The sequence below is a fragment of the Kogia breviceps genome, chromosome 7 (assembly GCF_026419965.1).
Source record: "Kogia breviceps isolate mKogBre1 chromosome 7, mKogBre1 haplotype 1, whole genome shotgun sequence".
Lineage (NCBI taxonomy): Eukaryota > Metazoa > Chordata > Mammalia > Artiodactyla > Physeteridae > Kogia > Kogia breviceps.
Genome location: NC_081316.1, coordinates 65,079,682 through 65,105,325, shown reverse-complemented (window position 1 = coordinate 65,105,325; position 25,644 = coordinate 65,079,682). Strand labels below are relative to the sequence as shown.

The following is a 25,644-nucleotide window of genomic DNA, read 5'->3' as shown; positions in this document are numbered from 1 at the left end:
TCCCTCAGCTTGGGACGCTCTCCTTATTGAATCACTCCTGGCACCGTAGGCCCTGGTCTCTCCTTACAGCTTTGGGCGAGCCCTTCCTCAGCTTCCTTTGTGCCCTTCTCTTCCTACCTTTAAAAAGTCACCAGAGCCTCGGGCTGGGCCCACTTCTCTTTCCATTCTGACACTGTCCCTGAGGGAGCTCAGCCTCACCACGTGGGGCTGACCCCCGCAGCTTGTTTCCAGTCAGCTCTTTCTTCAGAGGGGGAGCCCTGGTAGCCAGTGGCTTTCTGGACACTTGCCCCTGGATGTCGCCCATCTCAGAGAGAGCACCATCTACCTGGCCCGTGGGAATGTGTGTGCCATGGGACCAGGTGTGTGGGTCAGAGAGAGAACTGAAAGGAGGGGCGCGGTGTCCATGCACAATACTTCTTTAGCCTCAGCATGGTCTTTTCTTGTCTGCAAGGCCCTATTAGAATTCATTTGGCAGCAAACTCTGTTGGGTGGGCCAGGAAGAATCCTCAAAGTGTGTGTGTGTTTATAGTGGTGGCTTGTGGGGCAGAAAACACTGGTGCTGTTGGGAGTGGGGTGAGGAAGCAGGACTGGGGCCTGTTGCTCAGAAAACTTCACCATTTGGAAGTCATCAGTACTTCCTGTGATTTCTCTGTTAGAACCAAGCTGAACTTCTTTAAAAAGAGACGCTTAAAAAAGAGACCTTTAAACGGGGTTAGTGTTCATAATGGGTCTCAAAGGTCTTAAAGGGATAGGAGTGTTCCTTGGGAGCCAGCTTTGGTGGGGTCAACAGGTGGAGCTCTCCCCACACCCCCAGGCCCCTGAGGGCTCTGGGTTTTAAAGGGGAGGCTACTGTGACCCACACCAGTGGGATCCTAGCAGGACCCATCTCTGAGCAAGGCTGAGCCTTAGCCCCCAGCCTTCTTCCCAGTAACACCCTCACAGCCTACAGGACTGACTCCCTCCTTGAAGTCCTGGGGTTCAGAAAACTGGTCACCCCTCCCTGGTCTCCGTTGTCTGCCCCAGAGGCCTGCTACACCCTTTGGTCAGGCCCTCATGAAAATCAGGTTTCTTTCATTCAAGGACTTCCAGAGGGAGCTTACCCTGGTCTTGCCAGCCACATCCATGATACCCCTTCCTACCCCCGCTGCCTGGGCTGTCTCTACTTCATAGCCACTTTCTCTGAGAAGCCTTCCTGGATGCCCCTACTAGATTTTCTTTCTTCACTGTCCTCTCAAAGCCAGGCCTTTAGTTGTCCTAGGGCCTCATCCCATGCCACCTTTTATTGTCATAAGACTGGGACTTCTGTACCACAGTGACCTCATGCCCAGCACTGAGCAAGGCACAAAGTGAGTGCTAAGGACAAGTCAACTGCAGGCATGAATGAGTGGGGGACTTCAGGCATTGTTTTAAAAGCCCTGGCTGAGCTGTCCTGGATACTGAATGAGGACCAGCAAATGTTAGGTTCTGCCCTCATGAGTGTCCTGGGTCTCTTCTGATCAGAAGCCTGGTTTACTCAAGAAGCATGACCTCTGGATGATCTTTAGGACTGAGCCCTTGGCAAACAACTGTCATCCACGATTATCCTGGGCCAGCTGGGTCCCTGCTCCTGTTTCCTCTGCAGGTTTCAACTCTGAACAGTCCAGGGCTCAGCTTGCTGCAGTTTGGTACCTAGGCTTTCATGGAAACTGACATGTGAAATAATACAGCTCTCAAAACCCTCAAAATTTCCTGGGTTCTAGCAGTGTCTTTTGTTTTAATGAGGGGACTCTTGGTGGCTTCTGGATCACTTCAGGATGAGGGCTGTTCACCAGAAAGACCAAATCACGATTAGAAGCTTGGAAATTTCAGCCCCACCTTCCATCCTCTGGGAGGGGGAGAGGGGCTGGAGATTGAGTTAATGATTGATTATGCCAGCATGATGAAACCTTCATAAAAATCCCCAAAGTATGAGGTTCAGAGAGCTTCTGGGTTGCTGGAGGCACTGGCAGGGTGGTGTGCTTGGCAAGAGCAGGGAAGCTCTGTGCCCCTTCCCCTATTCATCTCTTCCATCTGGATGTATTCTTTATCCTTTGAGGATAAATCAGTAAACATAAGTACGTGTTTCCCAGAGTTCTGTGAGCCATTCTAGCAAATTATTGAACCCAGGCAGGGGGGTTGTGGGAATGCTGATTTATAGCAAGTCAGTCAGCAGTACAAGCGATAGCCTGGGACTTGCAATTGGCATCTGAAGTTGAGGGGGGGGGGGGCGGGGGGACAGTCCTGTGGGACTGAGCCCTTCACCTGTGGGAGCTGACGCTGTCTCTAGGTAGATAGCGTCAGAATTGATTTCAATGTAGGGCCCCCCAGTTGGTGTTAGATAATTGCTTGATGTGAGGGACTTCCTCCAGCCCCGCCCCGCCACCACCACCTCTGTTGTCGGCAGTGAAGTGTGGTCACAGTGTGAGAGTAAAAGGGAAACACATGTGTGTCCCGCCCACACCCTCACGATGGGGTCCTGTCCTCAGTCTCCAAGCAACTCCCACCCACTCCCATCTCATGCCGACAACTCACAGGAGCTGAGAATTTCTCAGACGGCCCGGATGGGTGAATGCAGAGCCCTGCATGCCCACCCTCAAATGTGCATGGCGCGCACGCGCACGCGCGCGCACACACACACACTCTCTCTCTCTCTCTCTCTCTCTCTCTCTCTCTCTCTCAAATGAAGCCAGACAGGGAGAGAGACACTGCTGAGCCAGAGGGACAAGTTTTATTAGATTCCAGCAAGACTATACAATACAAGTTTCATGCAGATTAAGTAAGTGTCTTCGCTGCCCCTGAGAGGGAGCGCTTTCATTGCCAGCTCCTTCTTTGGCATGTCAAGGGGTGAGAGTCAAGGAGAACTCTCAACATATTCCGCATAGGGGACAGTTGGGATCATGACTGGGGGTGGAGGTGATACAGTGGGCAGCTGAGGGCTCCTGAGACCTTGAATCTTCAGAGGCTCAGGGACCACAGGACCTTGGTCCTTTGCTGGTGGTGGCACCAGAAGACCTTGATCTTTCAGAGGCACTGGGGGTATAGGAACTTGATTCTTCACAGGCTCAGGGACCACAGGACCTTGATTCTTAGGAGGCTCTGGGACCACAGGGCCTTGATCCTTGACTAGTTCTGGACCTTGATTCTTTACAGGTGCTGCAATTACAGAATCGTGATCCTTTAGAAGCTCTGGGGCCCCTCCACCTTGATCTTTGACTGGCTCTGGGAGCACTAAACCTTGATTCTTTACAGACTCAGAGAGCACAGAACCTTCATTCTTCACAGATGCTATGACCATGGCACTTTGATCCTGCGGTTGCTCTGGGACCATAGGACCTTGATCCTTGACAAGTGCTGGGACCATGGGGCCTTTATCCACAGGTTCAGGGGCCATGGGGCCTTGATTCTTGACAGGTGCTTGGACCCCAGGGCCTTGATCCTTGACAGGTGCTGGGGCCATGGGGCCTTGATCCTTCAGAAGCTCTGGTACCACGGGACCTTGATCTTTAACTCTTGCTGGAACCATAGGACTTTGATTCTCTAGAGGCACTGAGGCCAAGGAATCTTGGTCCTTGACTGGTGCTGAGATCACAGAACCTTCATTCTTTAAAGGCTCAGGGACCACGTGACCTTGATCCTTAACTGATGCAGGGACTATGGGACCTAGATCCTTCAGAGGCCGCGGGACCACAGGAGCTAGATCCTTCAGAGGCTCTGGGACTGTGGGGTCTTGACCCTTTGAAGGCTTTTGGATCACAGGACCTTGATCCTTCAGAGGCCCAGGGCCCACGGGACCTTGATCTTTGTCTGGCTCTGTGGTTACAGGACCTTGACTCTTACGTGAATCACTGGCGGGTTCAACCTGGTTCCTGCAGAGGAGAGAGAGGTGGTCAGTGTGAGGGCCAGCGTTTAGGCCAGAGACAGGGCAGAGCACAGATTGCCTGATAAGTCTTGGCCTAGTGGAGCCTGGTCAGGGCAGCTCTTGCTGGAGAGTCAGGAGGAGAACCTGATCTCCACGTCCTTAGTACAGAATGTGGGGTGGGGTGAGGAGCAGGCTTGGGAATTGGTCATTCAATGTGCTTGCCAATTGATTATAACCTGCGCGTGGCATGGAGGGCAGCCCCCAGGTGACAGCGGCAGTACCGTAGCGGGACTCAGAGTCCTCCAGTGAGCGTCCTAGCAGCCTGTCCACCTCACCCTCCACAGGCCATGCTTCCTTCCTCCAGAATATCTGGGCCCATCCTGGGGGCCCATCTTAGCTATCCTCTCAGAGGACCCTACAGGCTAGGGTGCTTCTGTTCTCAGGGCCTTCGCAGACTCCTTCCCTCCCCAGCCCCCTAGTTAAGTGCTGAGTGGGGAGGGGCAAAGGGTCCAAGGCATGCATGAAAGAAAGAGGGAATGTTCCTCTTCCCCACCTCCCTTAAAAGGGAAAACATAAAAACGTATTTTATCACTGACATTGTTTACAACAGCCAGCCAGCCAGCCGGGGTGACAATAAAAAGCAGACCAGCTTTTAATTGGTTTTATTATTGCTTCTAAATTCTCTATAAACAATGCTCCCCATTGTTGCCTGTATCACATTTGGTAGGTGACTGGCTGGGACTCCCCATTCAGGCAGTGAAGAGGCCCTGCTCCCCTCGCTCTGTCCCCACTCTGGCTCCCTCTACTCTCCCTGGGCCCTTGCCCTCACTTACTCCAAGGCTCTGGGGCTGATTTCCTGGCAACCAAGAGTCCAGGCCTCTCATCAGAGCCCTTAGAGGCTGCTCCACCTGCCTCACCGTGGACACCCACCCCACCTCTCAGCCCACCCACATCACAGAGAGCAGGTGACATCACTGACACCAAGGGCAAACGTTGCCACACTCTGACCACCCCAGTCAAGATGAGAGTGCGCCCTCCTGTGCTGCAGGCTGGGCTCAGCGAGTGTCACAAGCCTGTGCACACTTACAGCACATTCTACTTTCCAAATCACTTCTTTCCAAAGCTCAATTCAGCAACCCAGCAATCCTGGGAAGCTTGAAGGGAGGATTTATTACCCTTATTTGTATGATATACAGATGAAGAAACTGAGGTCGAGTGGGCAAGTGATATGGGAAGTGAGGGGACCTGCATGGACTGTAAAGTCTGGGTCTTTCCACTCCTGGGGCCTGTGCTCCTTCCCTTACAGCACCTGCCACATAGTAGGTGCTCAATATTGGTTGCTATTATTACTCTTTTACACATTGCAATCAAGTCTTTATGCTTAAAATCACTTCAATATTTTAACAGTTCCTATAGTTTAAAGCTGGTCCAGTAAGACTTCTACTTGGTAACACTTTCTTAGCTCATTATGGTTTCTTCTCTCTGGGCCCCAGGTGTGTCATCTATTTCATTGGGTAAAATGATATTTACTCAGAAATTTATGATGATTGGAAATTATGTACATAGAGCACCTTGTACCATATTACTATGTAATATTATAATTATTTTTCTATTTACTTAGAATAAAGTTACACACATCTGGACTATTTTTATTCTGATATGTCACCTTGATCCAGGAGCTTTTTACTATATTTAGCACCTTGAACCCCTAGGAACTGACATCTCTCAGCAGAGTACACAGTGCCACAGGCAGCCTGTCCATCCAGTCCCTCTTGATGTCTCTGAGCATCACAGTGGACAGAGAGGGTCTGGGGTGGCTCGCTGGTTCAGTACAACACAGAGCACAGCTGCCCCAGCCACATGAACCCAGCTGGCTGCCATTAGTAGGACCTTAGTGTCTGTGGAGGGAGCCAGGCAAGGCCACGAAAAACATGCAGAATCTACGGATGGCATTAAAATACTTCTAATACCTTGTGGTTGGCCAGAAAAGAAAAATAAAAACCTAATTCAGAATAGAATCCAGCAGGACACTGATTAGATGAATCCTATCTGGGAGTGAACAACTTGGGTAGAGTCATCTGGAAAGGGGTGATGAAGCTGAGACAGGAGACAAAAGAGGTGGCCAGGGCTTAACTTGATCTCAGGAGCTTGGGTTGCAAAACATATCCCATTGGCAGGACATGGACTCAGTGTCCCCTGCTGGCATGGAGATTTAAAAGAGGGCCCGACCCACAGCATGGGGTGCAAAGTATATTTTCCCGGGTGTTTGTGGCACTGGTTCCCACGCCCTGCCTCATTTTTCTGCTTAATGAGCATTCTCTGCCAGCTGTGAACTAACCTTAAATTTGCTCAGATATACACCCCTATGTTGCTCTGGTTAGTAAACTTGTTTCCTTAGTAAGTAAGTGTCTTAATCAAGGAAAGTTTTAGAAAAAAGATTAGAAATGATAAATCAAATCTATATATTACCTATTTTGGGTGTTAAATTTAGGAAAAATCTGTGTAGATTTAGTATGAAAGTATTTGTAATGTTTAAAATAATTTGGCATATTATATCTAACAGATTATCTTTGTGATTCCAATATAAAGGGTGTAATTTAATAATTAATTTAGACTTGATTGTAAGTTGAAAGATATAAGTTAACTGTCCTGAAGCTCTCATACTGTAAAGAAGCCAAATCTGAACTTTTGGAAACGTCACTTGGAAAGGCCATGTGGAGAGAGCAAGAGGTACCCAGCAAGCTCCCAGCTGCTCTAACCCCTAGCCATTCAACTCACCCAGTTGATACACTGGAAATTTTAGGCAAGGCTGTGTGGCTGACAGGGTCTTGGTGCTCCAGCCGGGTGTCAGGCCTGTGCCTCTGAGGCGGGGGAGCCAAGTTCAGGACATTGGTCCACCAGAGACCTCCCAGCTCCATGTAACATCAAACGGCAAAAGCTCTCCCAGAGATTTCCATCTCAATGCTGAGACCCAGCTCCACTCAATGAACAGCAAGCTACAGTGCTGGACACCCCATGCCAAATAACTAGGAAGACAGGAACACAACCCTGTCCATTAGCAGAGAGGCTGCCTAAAATTAGAATAAGGTCACAGACAACCCAAAACACAGCACCGGACATGGTCCTGCTCACCAGAAAGATCCAGCCTCATCCACCAGAACACAGGCACCAGACACTCCACCAGGAAGCCTACACAACCCACTGAACCAACCTTAGCCACTGGGGGAGGACACCAAAAACAACGGGAACTATGAAACTTCAGCCTGCGAAAAGGAGACCACAAACACAGTAAGTTAAGCAAAATGAGAAGACAGAAACACACAGCAGATGAAGGAGCAAGGTAAAAACCAATCAGACCAATCAAATGAAGAGGAAATAGGCAGTCTACCTGAAAAAGAATTCAGAGTAATAAGAATAAAGATTATCCAAAATCTTGGAAATAGAATGGAGAAAATAAAAGAAACATTTAACAAGGACCTAGAAGAACTAAAGTGCAAACAAACAATGATGAACAACACAATCAATGAAATTTAAAATTCTCTAGAAGGAATCAATAGCACAATAACTGAGGCAGAAGAACGGATAAGTGACCAGGAAGATAAAATAGTGGAAACAACCACTGCAGAGCAGAATAAAGAAAAAAAGAATGAAAAGAATTGAGGACAGTCTTAGAGATTTCTGGGACAATATTAAACTCACTGACATTCGAATTATAGGGGTCCCAGAAGAAGAAGAGAAAAGAAAAGGACTGAGAAAATATTTGAAGAGATTATAGTTGAAAACTTCCCTAATATGGAAAAGGAAATAGTCAATCAAGTCCAAGAAGCACAGAGAGTCCCATACAGGATAAATCCAAGGAGAAACATGCCAAGACACATATTAATCCAACTATAAACAATTAAATACAAAGAAAAAAAATTAAAAGTAGCAAGGGAAAAACAACAAATAACATACAAGGGAATCCCCATAAGGTTAACAGCTGATCTTTTAGCAGAAACTCTGCAAGCCAGAAGGGACTGGCAGGACATATTTAAAGTGATGAAAGGGAAAAACCTACAACCAAGATTACTCTACCCAGCAAGGATCTCATTCAGATTAAACAGAGAAATTGAAACCTTTACAGACAAGCAAAAGCTAAGAGAATTCAGCACCACCAAACCAGCTTTACAACAAATGCTAAAGGAACTTCTCTAGGCAGGAAACACAAGAGAAGGATAAGACCTACAATAACAAACCCAAAACAATTAAGAAGATGGTAATAGGAACATACATATCGATAATTACCTTAAATGAAAATGGATTAAATGCTGCCACCAAAAGATATAGACTGGCTGAATGGATACAAAAACAAGACCCATATATATGCTGTCTACAAGAGACCCATATCAGACCTAGGGACACATACAGACTGAAAGTAGGGGGAAAAGATATTCTATGTAAATGGAAATCAAAAGAAAGCTGGAGTAGCAAGTCTCATATCAGCCAAAATAGACTTTAAAATAAAGACTATTACAAGAGACAAAGAAGGACACTACATAATGATCAAGAGATCAATCCAAGAAGAAGAAGATATAACAGTTGTAAATATTTATGCACCCGAATAGGAGCACATCAGTACATAAGGAAAATGCTAACAGCTGTAAAAGGGGAAATAGACAGTAACACAATCATAGTAGGGGACTTTAACACCCCACTTTCACCAATGGACAGATCATCTAAAATGAAAATAAATAAGTAAACACAAGCTTTAAATGATACATTAAACAAGATGGGCTTAATTAATATTTATAGGACATTCCATCCAAAAACAGCAGAATACACTTTCTTAAATGCTTATGGAACATTCTCCAGGATAGACCATATCTTGGGTCACATATCAAGCCTTGGTAAATTTAAGAAAATTGAAATTGTATCAAGTATCTTTTCTGACCACAACGCTATGAGACTAGATATCAATTACAGGAAAAAAACTGTAAAAAATACAAACACATGGAGGCTACACAACACGCTACTAAATAACCAAGAGATCACTGAAGAAATCAAAGAGGAAATAAAAAAAATACCTAGAAACAAATGGCAATGAAAACACGACGACCCAAACCTATGGGATGCAGCAAAAGCAGTTCTAAGAGGGAAGTTTATAGCAATACAATCCTACCTCAAGAAATAAGAAACACCTCAAATAAACAAACTAACCTTACACATAAAGCAATTAGAAAAAGAAGAACAAAAAATCCCCAAAGTTAGCAGAAGGAAAGAAATCATAAAGATCAGATCAGAAATGAATGAAAAAGAAATGAAGGAAACAATAGCAAAGATCAATAAAACTAAAAGCTGGTTCTTTGAGAAGATAAACAAAATTCATAGACTATTAGCCAGACTCATCAAGAAAAAAGGGAGAAGACTCAAATCATAGAATTAGAAATGAAAAAGGGGAAGTAACAACTGACACTGCAGAAATACAAAGGATCATGAGAGATTACTACAAGTAAGTATATGCCAATAAAATGGACAACCTGGAAGAAATGGACAAATTATTAGAAAAGCACAACCTTCTGAGACTGAACCAGGAAGAAATAGAAAATATAAACAGACCAATCACAAGCATTGAAATTGAGACTGTGATTAAAAATCTTCCAACAAACAAAAGCCCAGGACCAGATGGCTTCACAGGCGAATTCTATCAAACATGCAGAGAAGAGCTAACACCTATCCTTCTCAAACTCTTCCAAAATATAGCAGAGGGAGGAATACTCCCAAACTCATTCTACGAGGTCACCATCACCATGATACCAAAACCAGACAAAGACGTCACAAAGAAAGAAAACTACAGGCCAATATCACTGATGAACATAGATGCAAAAACCCTCAACAAAATACTAGCAAACAGAATCCAACAGCACATTAAAAGGATCATACACCATGATCAAGTGGGGTTTATCCCAGGAATGCAAGGATTCTTCAATATACACAAATCAATCAAGGTGATACACCATATGAACAAATTGAAGGAGAAAAACCATATGATCATCTCAACAGATGCAGAAAAAGCTTTTGAGAAAATTCATCACCAATTTATGATAAAAAAAAAACTCTACAGAAAATAGGCATAGAGAGAACTTACCTGAACATAATAAAGGCCATATACGAGAAACCCACAGCCAGCATCATCCTCAATGGTGAAAAACTGAAACCATTTCTACTAAGATCAGGAACAAGACAAGGTTGTCCACTCTCACCACTATTATTCAACATAGTTTTGGAAGCTTTAGCCACAGCAATCAGAGAAGAAACAGAAATAAAAGGAATCTAAATCAGAAAAGAAGAAGTAAAGCTGTCACTCTCTGCAGATGACATGATACTATACATAGAGAATCCTAAAGATGCTACCAGAAAAACTACTAGAGCTAATCAATGAATTTGGTAAAGTAGCAGGATACAAAATTAATGCACAGAAATCTCTTGCATTCCTATACACTAATGCTGAAAAATCCGAAAGAGAAATTAAGGAAACACTCCCATTTACCATTGCAACAAAAAGAATAAAATACCTAGGAATAAACCTACTTAAGGAGACAAAAGACCTGTATGCAGAAAACTATAAGACACTGCTGAAAGAAATTAAAGATAATGCAAACAGATGGAGAGATATACCATATTATTGGATTGGAAGAATCAACATTGTGAAAATTACTATACTACCCACGGCAATCTACAGATTCAATGCAATCCCTATGAAACTGCCAATGGCATTTTCCACAGAACGAGAAAAAAAATTTCACAATTTGTATGGAAACACAAAAGACCCCAAATAGCCAAAGCAATCTTGAGAAAGAAAAATGGAGCTGGAGGAATCAAGCTCCCTGACTTCAGACTACTACAAAGCTACAGTAATCAAGACAGTATGGTACTGGCACAGAAACAGAAATATAGATCAATGGAACAGGATAGAAAGCCCAGAGATGAACCCATGCACATATGGTCACCTTATTTTTGATAAAGGAGGCGAGAATATACAACAGAGAAAAGACAGCCTCTTCAATAAGTGGTGCTTGGGAAAACTGGACAGCTACATGTAAAAGAATGAAATTAGAACACTCCCTAACACCATACACAAAAATAAACTCATAATGGATAAAGACTTGAATAATGCCAGACACTATAAAACTCTAAGAGGTGGGCTTCCCTGGTGGCGCAGTGGTTGAGAATCCGCCTGCCAATGCAGGAGACACGGGTTCGTGCCCTGGTCCGGGAGGATCCCACATGCCGCGGAGCAACTAAGCCCGTGAGCCATGGCCGCTAGGCCTGCGTGTCCGGAGCCTGTGCTCCGCAACGGGAGAGGCCACAACAGTGAGAGGCCCGCATACCGCAAAAAAAAAAAAAAAAAAAAAACAAAAAAAAACCAACCAAACAAACAAAAAAAACTCTAAGAGGAAAACATAGGCATAACACTCTATGACATAAATCACAGCAAGATCCTTTTTGACCCACCTCTTAGAGAAATGGAAATGAAAACAAAAATAAACAAATGGGACCTAATGAAACTTGAAAGCTTTTGCACAACAAAGGAAACCATAAACAAGACGAAAAGACTACCCTCAGAATGGGAGAAAATATTTGCAAATGAAGCAACTGACAAAGGATTAATCTCCAAAATGTACAAGCAGCTCATGCTGCTCAATATCAAAAAAACAAGCAACCCAGTCCAAACATGGGCAGAAGACCTAAATAGACATTTCTCCAAAGAAGATATACAGATTACCAACAAACACATGAAAGGATGTTCAACATCACTAATCATTAGAGAAATGCAAATCGAAACTACAATGAGGTATCACCTCCCACCAGTCAGAATGGCCATCGTCAAAAAATTTACAAACAATAAATGCTAGAGAGTGTGTGGAGAAAAGGGAACCCTCTTGCACTGTTGGTGGGAATGTAAATTGATACAACCACTATGGAGAACAGTATGGAAGTTCCTTAAAAAACTACAAATAGAACTACCATACGACCCAGCAATCCCACTACTGGGCATATACCCTGAGAAAACCATAATTCAAAAAGAGTCATGTACCACAATGTTCATTGCAGCTCTAATTACAATAGCCAGGACATGGAAGCAACCTAAGTGTCCACCAACAGATGAATGGATAAAGAAGATGTGGCACATATATACAATGGAATATTACTCAGCCGTAAAAAGAAACGAAATTGAGTTATTTGTAGTGAGGTAGATGGACCTAGAGTCTGTCATACATAGTAAAGTGAGTCAGAAAGAGAAAAACAAATATCATATGCTAACACATATATATGGAATCTAAAAAAAAAATGGTCCTGAAGAAACTAGGGGCAGGACAGAAATAAAGACACAGATGTAGAGAATGGACTTGAGGACATGGGGAGGGGGAAGGGTAAGCTGGCATGAAGTGAGAGAGTGGCGTGGGCATATATACACTACCAAATGTGCAATAGATAGCTAGTGGGAAGCCGCTGCATAGCACGGGAGATCAGCTCGGTTCTTTGTGACCACTTAGAGGGGTGGGATAGGTATGGTGGGAGGGAGACGCAAGAGGGAGGAGATATGGGGATATATGTATATGTATAGCTGATTCAATTTGTTACAAAGCAGAAACTAACACACCATTGTAAAGCAATTATACTCCAGTAAAGATGTTGAAAAAAAAGAAAGATATAAGACAATTTTATAAATTTTGTAAACAATGATGGAACTTTTATTACAACTCAATAGTAAACATATTTTTAAGCTTAGTTTATTTTTAATTACTTACAATTTAATTAAAAATATTTAGGGGAATTGAATTAAATTATAAAATCCTCCTTAAAAGCGTTTGTTAAATTTTACTAGATTTTTAAGTTTGTTACTTTTATAAATTAAGCTTTTGTTTTTAAAACGAAAGCAGCCTTGGTTGGTTTTTCTATGAACAAAACCACACTCAAGGGCAACATAAAACTCTCATTGACACTGACTGGCCATCACTTCGTTCCATGGTGGCCTGCCAGGCTCCCCATCTGTAAAATGTCCCACCACTCACAGTGCCATCTGTGTGAATGAGACAGAGCCACTCCCCCAGGGTGGAAGCCAGTGCATGGTAGGTGAGTGGAGATGGGCTGGGTTCAGCTCCACTCAGCCCATAGGCCAGCTGCCCAGGGGCCCAGCCCAATCTGCACAACTGAGTCTGAGTCTGGTGCCTTGAGCCAGCTGCAGATCTTCTCAAGACAGCATACGAGACGGGCTCCTTTCACCTCCCAGCCTGTGCACCCTCTCAGAAACTAGAACGACCTCTGGTTTTCTCTTGGTTTCTGTGCTGCTTATTGCCTGCCAGACCTTGGGCAATTACTCAACCATAATAGACCTCAGTTTCCTCATCTGTAAAATGAGGATAGCAATACAAATGTCAGGGACAATTATGACAGAGGATCAGATGATCCTGTTGGGCAGGGATCTGAAATGATAATTTGTGACATTTATAGAGTGCTTTTGTGCCTTACATGATAAGTCCATAACCATAATAAATGTGTAAGAGTTTATCAGATGATCACGCACTCATTACTTTAGCTTACTGGAGCCTCCTGGCAGCCCTGGAAGAAGGCAGGGAAGGTGGTCGGCAGCCCTGCAGCCTCACCCTCCTGCACTAGTCTCTGGCCACACAATGCTGCTGTTTTGTTTCTTTTTGTTTCTGCTGTCTGGATTGCCCTCTTTAACCCACTTTTCCTGTCTGTCCCTGATGGGTTGGCTTGGATCCCACCTTCTTACAAGGTCTTCCTGGATGCACCTCTCCAAATTAGTTTTGTCTGTATCTCCCTTGCAGCACCATTTTACAGTCTCTCCCCACATTCATAGATACCCTAATCGCATGTCAGTTTTCCCCCCATTCGACTGTAAACTCCCTGGAGGCAGGGGCCATCCACCTGGCCTGCAGCCCCAATGCTCAGCACAGTACCTGGAACAAAGAAGGTCAAACAGAAAGATTTACAATTTATTGTTGCTGAAACCTCGTTCATCATCTATCCCATGGCCCCAGCCAGAAACTCAGAGTCATCCTAGATACTTTCGACTCCCTCAAAACCTTCACCCAATCCATCAGGAACCATCTGTTCCGGCTCCTAACATTTATTTCCTGAATATTCACATTTCTTTCCCTCCCTCCCTTCCCCCACCAGCTGTGCCATCATCTCTGTGGACCACTGTCACAGTCCCCTAACTGGTATCCCTGGCCCCTCCTCCTATCCATTCTTCATACAGAAATCTGGATGACCTTTCAAAAAAGCAAATCCTTCCCCTGCTGAGGACTCTTCAAGGTTTCTCTTTGCGCTGAGAATAAAGAGGTTTTACCCTGTTCCATGGCCTCACCTCGCTGACGAGTCTGCTCCCACCGTCTTCCAGCTCTCTATGCCCCAGACTCCCATGCCCTGCTCCTTTCCATTTACAGCTTTTGCACATGCTGTTGTCTCCTCCTGGGACCTTCTCTTGCTCTCTCTTCTCCTGTTAATAATACTCATCCTCCATCTCTCAGCTCACCTTCCCAGGGAAGCAGATGTGGCCAGGCCCCTGCTACAGGCTCTCCTAGTCCCTGACACTTTCTTTCATATCCCTTATCATAGCTAATTACTTGCATTCTTTTCCATTAATGTTTCTCCTACTAGACCGAAGCTTCAAAGGGCAGGACCATGTCAAGTTTGTAAATCATTGTACCTAAAACAGTACCTGACCCAGGGAAAGCCCTGACTAAATACTTGTCCAATGAATGAATAAATGAGAGACTTTTCTGTGCCAGGCTCTGTCCTATTTGCAAAATGTAGCATTCCAAGGTTACATGAGACAACCAAAGTCTTAGGAACTTAATTTTCTGCCCTTCCTCCTGTTTCCATGGTGACAGGTAATGCCTCCTGGGTACACACATGCTGACCTTGGATCCAAGCTTTATTAGAGTCTGTAAGCAGGATTACCAAGCACTGCCCGAGACTATCTGGAGAAAGGCTGATTCTTGCCATTGCACACAATTCTAATCCCATAATCCACCTTTTTTTTTTTCTTCTCAGACTCTCCTCATGCACCATCGCAGCAGCCCAGAGCTGAGGCAGTGCTCCTGGTATAGGGCCCTGTTCAGAAATCAGGGACCTATAGACCCTGTCCTTGAACCCCCTGCTTCCACAGCTTAGAAAAGCCCTGAGAAAGAAAGAAACTCATATTTCCTGAGCAATAACCATGTGCCAGGCTCGGTGCTGGGTATTTTAACCTAGGTCATTTCTTGGACGGTATAGAGCTGGCTGTTGGAGGAGAAAGTGCACTGACTGGGCTCGAGGCCAGAAGAGCTGGGTTCGAAGGCTGACTCAACTCCATCCTAGCCATGGTGTCATCATGGGCATCCAGGCTGCAACGTTTCAGTTTCCTTAATCTATAAAATGGGGATTACAGTGCCCACCTTCCAGGGAGGATTCATTTATGGAAACACTCATGGCATGACCCCTGGAATACAGGTGATATTTAGTTAATACTAAATGTTAGTTCCAGAAAGGGACTTGGTGATCTGGTCCAATGTCTCACTCTACAGATGGGAAACTAGGCCCAGAGTGGGCAAGCAGCTCTCCCAAAGCCACACAGCTAGAAATAGCATGTCCAGGACTAAATAGAGGCCTCTCAAAATCTCAATGGGTGGGTAGAAGGGATGGAGCAAACTCACTTGAAACAAAGATGGGCAGGAGGGGCTGAGAGGGGCCCCGCAGGAGGAGGGGGGACAGTGGGCCGGGCGATTTCACGGCTTTGTCTCCTCCTGTCTGCCTCCAAGGGCCCTGGACAGGCACCCACGTTTCCTAGACACAGACCGAGCTCCCAACACATTATAAGAGATGCAGTTACCCGAGGTGGGGTGTCAAGGAAACCGTCTTTGAAAGGCTTGTTATTCTTATGAGGAATTGCAGGAGACAAGGCCTTCTCAAAACAAGAACTCTCGCCCCGCCCCTCCCCCCAACGGGACTCTGTGGCCTCTATTTTAGCAATTATCATGGTGTTTGGTAATTACCTGCCTCTCCCTCTAGCTCGTGGGCTGTGTTTTGTTCATCTCTGCATCGTCAGTACCTAGTGTCTGGCTCATGGTACCTGGCAGCTATTTGTGGGAGTAATGGGTGGCTGGCATATAGCCTTTTCTCTTTATTCTATTTGATGTTTTTTCTCTTTTATCCATTCATTGGACAAAGTCTGCTGAGCCTGCGCTCTGGGTTAGGCCCTCTGCTGGGGGAACAGGCAGGAATGAGCCCAGGGCCCTGACTTGCGGAGCCCCCCGTGTGGGTTACACACCACGAACACTGTAAAACTACCAGTGCACCAGGACCACCAGCCCTGGCCCCAAGCCCTCACCTGCCTGAGTTTCTCCAACCGGAGAGGCCTGAAAATCCTTTCAGTGCGAAGACGTCACTTTGCTCGAGAAGTCCTTTCTCTCTTGTCCCTGAAAGCACAACTCCGCAGAGCCACTTCAAAGGCACCCAGGCTGAAAGGACAGACCTGGGGGTCATCGGGTCTCCTGAACTTGTGCTGCTGTCTCCTGCTGGCTGGCCCCAGCCTCTGCCCGCGCTGCCCCGGCTGGGGGGTCAGGGCCACACAACCGGGTGAGGCAGCCCATCCTCTGTAGCCCAGACCCTTAGCAGAAGCCTGTATTTCTGTCAGCCCCACTCCCTGTGTCCCTGCCCTGATCCAGGTTCTGTGCTGTGGGGCCACCCTTCCAGAGAATGCCATGCTGCCTGACCCAGGACTGATATCTGAAGATATTCCTGGCTTCTCTGGGCAATGCATGTCCCCCAACGGCTCAGAGCCCTCACCGTCTCCCTCACTGAATGCTCTCCTCACTGCACATCTCCGTTGGCTTCCCTCCCTTGGAAAGTGTGCCCCCAGCACTGAAAGGGATGTCACAGTTACAGTCTCTAAGAAGCAGCACCTGCTGCCTCTGCCCTGGCACCTCTACTGATACGGCCCTTGGCTGCTCTCTCTAAGGCACGTCAGTGTTGTTGCCCAGCACCACTGCTCGTCTGCCTAGAAACGCCCTCAGCAACTAAAGGTTCAGGTCCGGGGTTACTCCCTCAGAGAGATCACCATGACTCTCCACCTCCAGCGGTTGAGTACTCCTTCTCCTGTGTCCCTGCAGCCCCCCTCTGTCCCCATCCCGTCGTCCCGTCACAGCAGCCTCCATCAGATGAGCCACCAACCATTCTGTAGCTGCCTCTCCAGACTGGGGCTCTTTAGGGCAGAGACCATGTCTGCTTCACTCTCTTTCCTCTCTCTTTCCCTCCCTCCCTCTCTCCTTCCCTACCCTTTGCCCTCCCCTCCTCTTTACTCCCTCCATCTTTCCACAAACATTTAATAAATGCATACTCAGTGCCAGGCTACTGACGAGAGTGGAGAGCCAGAGCACCCTGGCATAGGGCTGGCACACACAGGAGGCCTCCACCCCAAATGGGAAGCTTAAAAAAAGAACACACAAGATCAAATTCTAACAACTGCATTTACAAGACACACAAATGCTTTCCTATTCTTAACTGCCTTAGCACTTTTTTTGTCCTCCCAAACTGTAACCTCTCTTTATGGTTTTCTAAGAGGACTTTACATTCAATGTGGCACATCGTATTCTCACAGCAACCCATCAACCAGACAGACAGGGGTCACTTGTGCCCCCATTTTCCACAGGTGGAAGCGGGGCTCCGAAGGGTCACATAGTGAGTCGGTGGCAATGTCAAGACCTTAACTGAGGATGACAGACTTTCGGTCAAGTTCTTTCCTTTCTACAACAGTATCCCTCAGGGGTGTGACTTCAACCATAGAGATTCCAAATTTGTCTACAGAGGTCTGAACTGGGTCTGGCTTGACATGACTCTGACTGGTTCTGCCTGGTCCAGGAGACTGGAGCCATTGACCTCTGCAGGTCCCCAGCTTCAAGCTCCCAACTGTTTCTCCTGAGAGTTGCCCCTCTGGGACTCCAACAACCAGTCCCCCTTTGCCTCAGCCCTTCCTGCATCTACTACACAAGGACATCCCTGGTTTACCTCCTGGTGTTCAGCAGACCCTGGCAAAGAAGATTGTCTCAGAAAACAGGGGCATCCTGGTCTAAGAGTGCCCATCTGCACCCAGACCTGTAAACCCTACCTGTATGGCTGCCAGTCAGTCTACCAGCCTGCGGCTACAAAGGGAGTCCACCCAGATGTGGCTCATCAGCACAGGAAGAGCAGCTAGGACCATGGCTGCTACCACAAGGCTTAATTCTGGGTGGGGGTGGGTAGGAGGTAGTAACTGTGCTGATCAAACTCAGCATCTGTGAACTTCATCTGACTCACTTTCCAAAGATGATGAGAATACTTAGGGTCACTGAAGGTTTTGGAGCAAGGAAGAGAGAGGATGAAGAGACTGCCCTTTCAGGAATTCTTTACAGTAGGAATCCTAGAGATGGTCCCAAGTACTGGACAATGAATGGGTTTCAGTCACCCAAACCAGGCTCCAAATCCTGGCTCACCACTTACAAGTTGTGTGACTTTGTTATTTAATCACCTAGTCTTGACTTCTTTATCTGTGAATGGGGATGATGCCTACAATAGACTCTCTAGCCCTATTGTGAGGATTAAATGCAAACAAGTGTGTAAAGGTCAAATAAGTGCTCCTTCCCTTCCCCTAGGTTGTGCCACCTCTGTATTTTACAAAAGTGGCACCAGACAGCTGGGGCAGATTCCGAGTTCGGATTTTTCTCAACCACTCCAGGTCCCCTGTGGGAAGATGTGTTCTCTTGAAGTACAGGGAGATGGTTGCAGTATGTAACTAGATACTTTTGTTTTCTGCCCTGTGTTGTTGTAGCTTTTTCTTTCTTTCTTTAAAAATTTTTTACTTTATTTTTTGGCTGCGCCATGCATGGCATGTGGAATCTTAGTTCCCTGACCAGGGATTGAACCCATGCCCCCTGCAGTGGAAGCATGGAGTCTTAACAACTGGACCACCAGGGAAGTCCCTGCTTTTTCCTTTTTTCCTTTTTGCTGGTAAATTCCTTTTCTCGATATAACCTCCTAAGAACTAAATAAATTTCCATTTGTATAATAAATATTTTAAAAGCTTCCTTGGTTGTTTTAACACCAAGAAGGCAAAGTCAGGGGCATAGCTGACTGTCTCGATGAGCTGCCATGAATCTGATAATCCTGCTAATGACCCCTTCAAAAATGTGAAGTGCTGCATTAAGAGGATCATACACCACGATCAAGTGGGGTTTATCCCAGGAATGCAAGGATTCTTCAATATACACAAATCAATCAAGGTGATACACCATATGAACAAATTGAAGGAGAAAAACCATATGATCATCTCAATAGATACAGAAAAAGCTTTCAACAAAATTCAACACCCATTTATGACAAAAACCCCTCCAGAAAGTAGGCACAGAGGGAACTTACCTGAAAATAATAAAGGCCATATATGACAAACCCAAAGCCAACATCATTCTCAATGGTGAAAAACTGAAATCACTTCCTCTACGATCAGGAAAAAGACAAGGTTGTCCACTCTCACCACTATTATTCAACATAGTTTTGGAAGCTTTAGCCACAGCAATCAGAGAAGAAACAGAAATAAAAGGAATCCAAATCGGAAAAGAAGTAAAGCTGTCACTCTCTGCAGATGACATGATACTATACATAGAGAATCCTAAAGATGCTACCAGAAAACTACTAGAGCTAATCAATGAATTTGGTAAAGTAGCAGGATACAAAATTAATGCACAGAAATCTCTTGCATTCTTATACACTAATGATGAAAAATCTGAAAGAGAAATTAAGGAAACACTCCCATTTACCATTGCAACAAAAAGAATAAAATACCTAGGAATAAACCTACTTAAGGAGACAAAAGACCTGTATGCAGAAAACTATAAGACACTGCTGAAAGAAATTAAAGATGATGCAAACAGATGGAGAGATATACCACATTATTGGATTGGAAGAATCAACATTGTGAAAATGACTCTACTACCCAAAGCAATCTACAGATCCAATGCAATCCTTATCAAACTACCACTGGCATTTTTCACAGAACTAGAACAAAAAAATTTCACAATTTGTATGGAAACACAAAAGACCCCAAATAGCCAAAGAAATCTTGAGAAAGAAAAACAGAGCTGGAGGAAATAGACTCCTGGACTTCAGACTATACTACAAAGCTACAGTAATCAAGACATTATGGTACTGGCACAAAAGCAGAAATATGATCAATGGAACAGGATAGAAAGCCCAGAGATGAACCCACGCATATATGGTCACCTTATTTTTGATAAAGGAGGCGAGAATATATAACGGAGAAATGACAGCCTCTTCAATAAGTGGTGCTTGGGAAAACTGGACAGCTACATGTAAAAGAATGAAATTAGAACACTCCCGAACACCATACACAAAAATAAACTCATAATGGATCAAAGACCTAAGTGTAAGGCCAGACACTATAAAACTCTAAGAGGAAAACATAGGCATAACACTCTATGACATAAATCACAGCAAGATCCTTTTTGACCCACCTCTTAAAGAAATGGAAATGAAAACAAAAATAAACAAATGGGACCTAATGAAACTTAAAATCTTTTGCACAGCAAAGGAAACCATAAACAAGACGAAAAGACTACCCTCAGAATGGGAGAAAATATTTGCAAATGAAGCAACTGACAAAGGATTAATCTCCAAAATGTACAAGCAGCTCATGCAGCTCAATATAAAAAAAAAAAAAAACCAACCCAATCCAAACATGGGCAGATGACCTAAATAGACATTTCTCCAAAGAAGATATACAGATTACCAACAAACACATGAAAGGATGCTCAACATCACTAATCATTAGAGAAATGCAAATCGAAACTACAATGAGGTATCACCTCCCACCAGTCAGAATGGCCATCGTCAAAAAATCTACAAACAATAAATGCTAGAGAGGGTGTGGAGAAAAGGGAACCCTCTTGTACTGTTGGTGGGAATGTAAATTGATACAACCACTATGGAGAACAGTATGGAGGTTCCTTAAAAAGCTAAAAATAGAACTATCAAATGACCCAGCAATCCCACTACTGGGCATATACCCTGAGAAAACCATAATTCAAAAAGAGTCATGTACCACAATGTTCATTGCAGCTCTATTTACAATAGCCAGGACATGGCAGCAACCTAAGTGTCCACCAACAGATGAATGGATAAAGAAGATGTGGCACATATATACAATGGAATATTACTCAGCCATAAAAAGAAACGAAATTGAGTTATTTGTAGTGAGATAGATGGACCTAGAGTCTGTCATACAGAGTGAAGTAAGTCAGAAAGAGAAAAACAAATACCGTATGCTAACACATATATATGGAATCTACGAAAAAAAAAAAAAGGTCATGAAGAACCTAGGTGCAGGATGGGAATAAAGATGCAAACCTACTAGAGAATGGACTTGAGGACATGGGGAGGGGTAATGGTAAGTTGGGACAAAGTGAGAGAGTGGCATGTACATATATACACTACCCAATGTAAAACTGATAGCTAGTGGGTAGCAGCCGCATAGAACGGGAGATCAGCTCGGTGCTTTGTGACTATCTAGAGGGGTGGGATAGGGTGGGTGGGAGGGAGGGAGATGCAAGAGGGAGGAGATATGGGGATATATATATATATATATATATATATATATATGTATAGGTGATTCACTTTGTTATGAAGCAAAAACTAACACACCATTGTAAAGCAATTATACTCCAATAAAGATGTTAAAAAAAAAAAAAGTGAAGTGCTGGACTAAGGCCACCAGACAGTAATGGCTCAGTTCTTGTCTACCTGGGAACTTGCAAATCAATATTTGTCCTTCCCCCCACCCCATCTAAAGCAAACGATGGGATCTTGAGCCATAAATCAAAAACTGGTTTGGTATGTCCAGAGGGGATCCATGAAAATGACCGTGTAATTGCAGAAATGGAATCTGCACCAGGAGGTTGATTGATAAGGTGCTCAGGGAGGAGGGGCTGGGGAAGGGCTGGGAAGGCGAGGGGGCAAAAAGAGGCAGTACTAGAGGGGCATCATCTCAAGCTCTTGCATGGCAGAGAGAGTGGCTTTGCCATGTATAGCTCCAACCACCACCACTCCGCTGGGACTAAGGGTGGTAAGTAACTGGGAAGTGGTGGTCAGCAAACTACCCATAAAGTGAACTGTGGCAAGGGTGTTCCACTTACAGTTCTCAGAGGCCTTTGTATGCACCCTCACGGGGCCCTCATAATAGTCCTCTGAATCACAAACAGGGTTTTCTGTGATCAGACCTCTTACTACCTGCTACCCACACTCTGGAACCAAACAGATTCGGGTCACACTATATTCCTTGCTGACCAAACTCCTACCTTCTGAATTTGGGAGTTAAATAGATCTGGGTAGTGGTTGATACTTGTATTCTTGTTATTTCTTTGAGGCTCGAAGAAAGTAAGAAACTCAGCCAAGGTTACACAGCTAGTAACTAGTAGAGCTTGGATTTGGAACCAGGCCTGCTGGCTCTAACTCCCAGCCCTTGTTGCTAAGACATGCCCCTGGAGGATGCCTCTGCCATCATGGAGTTAGCAGCTCTGCACTGGGCAGGGGCTGGGCTCAGCCAGCCTCTCAAGATTACCCTCTAACCATGAGTCTATGATTTTATGAAGTCAGGAATGTTTGGAAAAAGTGGCCACATGACATACAGAGGAGGCTGGCCCAGAGGCTGGCCATTATAAAAGCAGCGGTTGACTCCTCCTCTGTGCTCAGCTGTTGCCGTGACCTCTCTTGAAACCACCCCTGTCTTGTGAGCAGAGCCAGTTACTAGGCAGAATAAAGCCTTGAGGAGGCTCGGTGGTGCCTATGGAGGCAGACGGTGAATATCATCATTCATTCATTCGCTCACTGTTCATTCAGCAAACACTTTAGAAGACGTTATCTGTGGAAGACAACAGGCTGGAAGCTAGGGCTACAAAGATGAGCAGAGTGATAGGGTCTTTGCCCTGGGGGAGTATATAGTCTAGTGTGGGGACACACACACACACACACACACACACACACACACACACACACACACACACGAGCAGATGACACAGTACGTGTGCTAAGGTCCACGATGAAGAACACACAGGGAGCATCTTACCCAGCCTGGGAGGTGCGGGAAAGGCTTCCTGGAGCGGTCCCCTGAGCGGAGTCTTGAAGGATGAGTTAGCCAGGTGGAGAAGCAGGAGAAGGGCAATCTGAGCAGGTGGGGCAGAGCGTGGGTAAAGCATGGAGGTGAGAAGCAGCATGGTGCGCTGAGCAGACATAAGCTTCTGCAGGCCGAGAGAGGATCCCACGGATGGTTTAAAGCAGGGCGTGACATGGTCAGAGCTGCATGTTCTAAAGATCCCTCTGGCAGCTTAAACCAGTACCAGTGGCACTAACTGCGTATCTCAGCATCTGAAGCTCCCTTGGACATCAGGTAAGATGTCCGGGTTGAAATAGATACATACAATACCAAATTAACAAGCGACTGAGGGCCACTTATATGAGGACAAGGGACAGAGAGTTAAGCTCGGTTCCCCTGTTTGCAATAACATGCACAAGATGGCGGTCTCTGATCCAACACCTCCAGTGTCAGGTTTGGGCACCTGTTTTATCTTGGTATCTCTAGTACCAAGTATATTTCTTATGAATGAAAACAGTTGGATCATTCTGTATTCAATAACCCAGTCAGTTAATTTAGCACCCAAAGGAGCAAACCTATATATTTGGCTGAGACAATTGGTCAATTCATTCAGGATGTTTGAGCCAGTTGTGTGTGAAAACCGGACCCAACTCTTACTTCCCCTCATTTGTATCTGGTTCCCAAGATTTAGAGGGCAACCTACGTTAGCCTGCAGTTTGCCCAATCAGACAGGGCACCTTGAGGTGAGGATATAGCTCAGGAGTCCAACTCGTCTGAAACCTGACTCCCTTCAGGCCGGCCTCCTCCCTTGGGTGAAGGGGAGAAGCAGCCCAGGCTGTGGAGCAGCCAGGTGGAGCTGGCAGACAGCCTCCTCTCTGAGCTTCCCTCTCCTGTCTGTCACCTGGTGCAAACACCTGCTCCACTACATCAGGAGGGCTCGGTGGGACTGCACAGAAAGAAAGGCTTTGTAAGCAATCGGTAGTTATAAATTCTTAGAATATTATTGCTTAGGTTTGTGGACTCAAGGTAATTCAGTAGCTGGGATTCTTTAGAAGTGTTCTTCTTGATCAGTGTTTGCCTCGATCAGCTTCATATATTGTCAGAGTAATTATCAGAAAGACAGAGAACACAGACCTTTCAACTACTGTACAGGGAAGGCAGAGGGGCCTGAGGTGAGCTCTCTTTAGTGTCCACTATGGGCTCCCTCTAGCCATCAAGTCATTTCATCCTCACTTCTCTCATATGAGGTGGGTATTAGTGTCCCTGTTTTCAGAGGAGGACAGTCTGTGTTTAGTGAAAGACACAGACTGGCATAGCTGCCACCGACTTCCATCCATGAACCTGGTAAAGGCCTAAGGGCACTGCCACTGTTAACTCGTATTCACATGCTAAGGAAGAAAATATGTAAGGATGGCAACTCTGTTATTAGAGCTATTCTAGGATGGTCTAGGTGTCATGAGGATCGATGCATCAGTGGCAGTGGTATGGAGAGCTTTGGATCACGTGCCGGGTTCTGCACGAGGGGAAGCCGAGCAGGGTTGGTTCCACCGGTTTGCAACAGCTGCCTCTCCTGTCTCGGCTTGGCTATCCCTGCCGCTGTCCCTGCCCTGTTGGCCTCAGGTGGGGCTGCTGTAGGGTCTCCCCTTAACTGTAGATGGTCCACAGTCTACATCCCGAAAGAAACTTTTTATACCTGAGGTCCTGAAAATGTAAACTGCTCTAAGCATTTTAGCAGGGAGAGGGCCTTGAAACCATGATGACACCTAGAGGGAGTCCGCACACAGAGGGCGTCCACTTGACACTCCCTGAATCTATGGGAAGCAGGCTGTGCATTTTTAAACCCTAGTGGAAAAAAAAAATGAGGGAAGAACTTCTCTAAGAACACAAACTCTAAGGAAGGATTAAACTACGCTTATAACGAAGGTAGCAGTGGGGACCTATTTTAAAACTAGAGGCTGGTTTTAACTTCGTTTGCTGTTTCAGGGAGGTGATGATAGTAAAAGGGGTGGAGATCTGCCTCCTGGGCTTGGGCAGCATCAGGGAGCACAGAGGAAGCGAGGCTGAGGCTCCGGGTGAGCCTGACCACTGGGTGGTTCCCACCCTCCTGCTTCTCCGCTGCCCATTCTTGCCCTTTGATTCTGAGTGCGTCTCACCTTCTCCTGGGTTATTCTCAGTGTTTTCATACATGTGTGTTTTCTGTGTGTCTTCTCTCTTTGCCTCTGTTTCTACTTCTCCTGTCTTTTCATCTCTCTCAATCCCTAGTTTTGATCAAACAATTCTTAACTGATCAAAAGAGAGCTAAATAATATACTTTTATGTATGTCTTATTATTGAACAGTATTTTGCATTTTCTGCCTCATACAAAAGCAGGCAGGTGGGTGGAATGCTTTCTGTTCATCTGGAAAACAAATATATAGTGTTTTTTTCCACATGCATGATCCTTGATTATTCCTACCACGGCTCCTACTCAAAGCCCAGATTTTGAGAACCATCAGGAGAATGAGTCCCAGCCTGGAGCTCCTAGCCTAGAGCAAGAGAGGACCTGTGGCTGGTGCCCGGTTTCAGGGTGAGGGTGAGAAGCACG

General features: G+C 45.4%; 1 protein-coding gene across 2 annotated transcripts in view; it reads right to left on the bottom strand.

Annotated features, from left to right (window-relative positions):
• Positions 1-2,724: 2,724 nt before the first annotated feature.
• The window catches only part of MAP6 (microtubule associated protein 6), an 88,778-nt gene continuing 65,858 nt past the window's right edge, over positions 2,725-25,644 (bottom strand). The window contains exons 4-5 of one of the 2 annotated variants that reach the window (XM_067038478.1): positions 3,463-3,884; positions 2,725-3,429 (exon numbers count right to left, since the gene is read on the bottom strand). In XM_067038478.1, coding sequence (XP_066894579.1) covers positions 2,870-3,429; positions 3,463-3,884 — 982 coding nt within the window. In that variant the 3' untranslated portion in view covers positions 2,725-2,869. Of the gene's footprint in view, positions 3,885-25,644 lie in introns of both variants that reach the window. The other variant, XM_059070800.2, reaches the window with a different exon arrangement.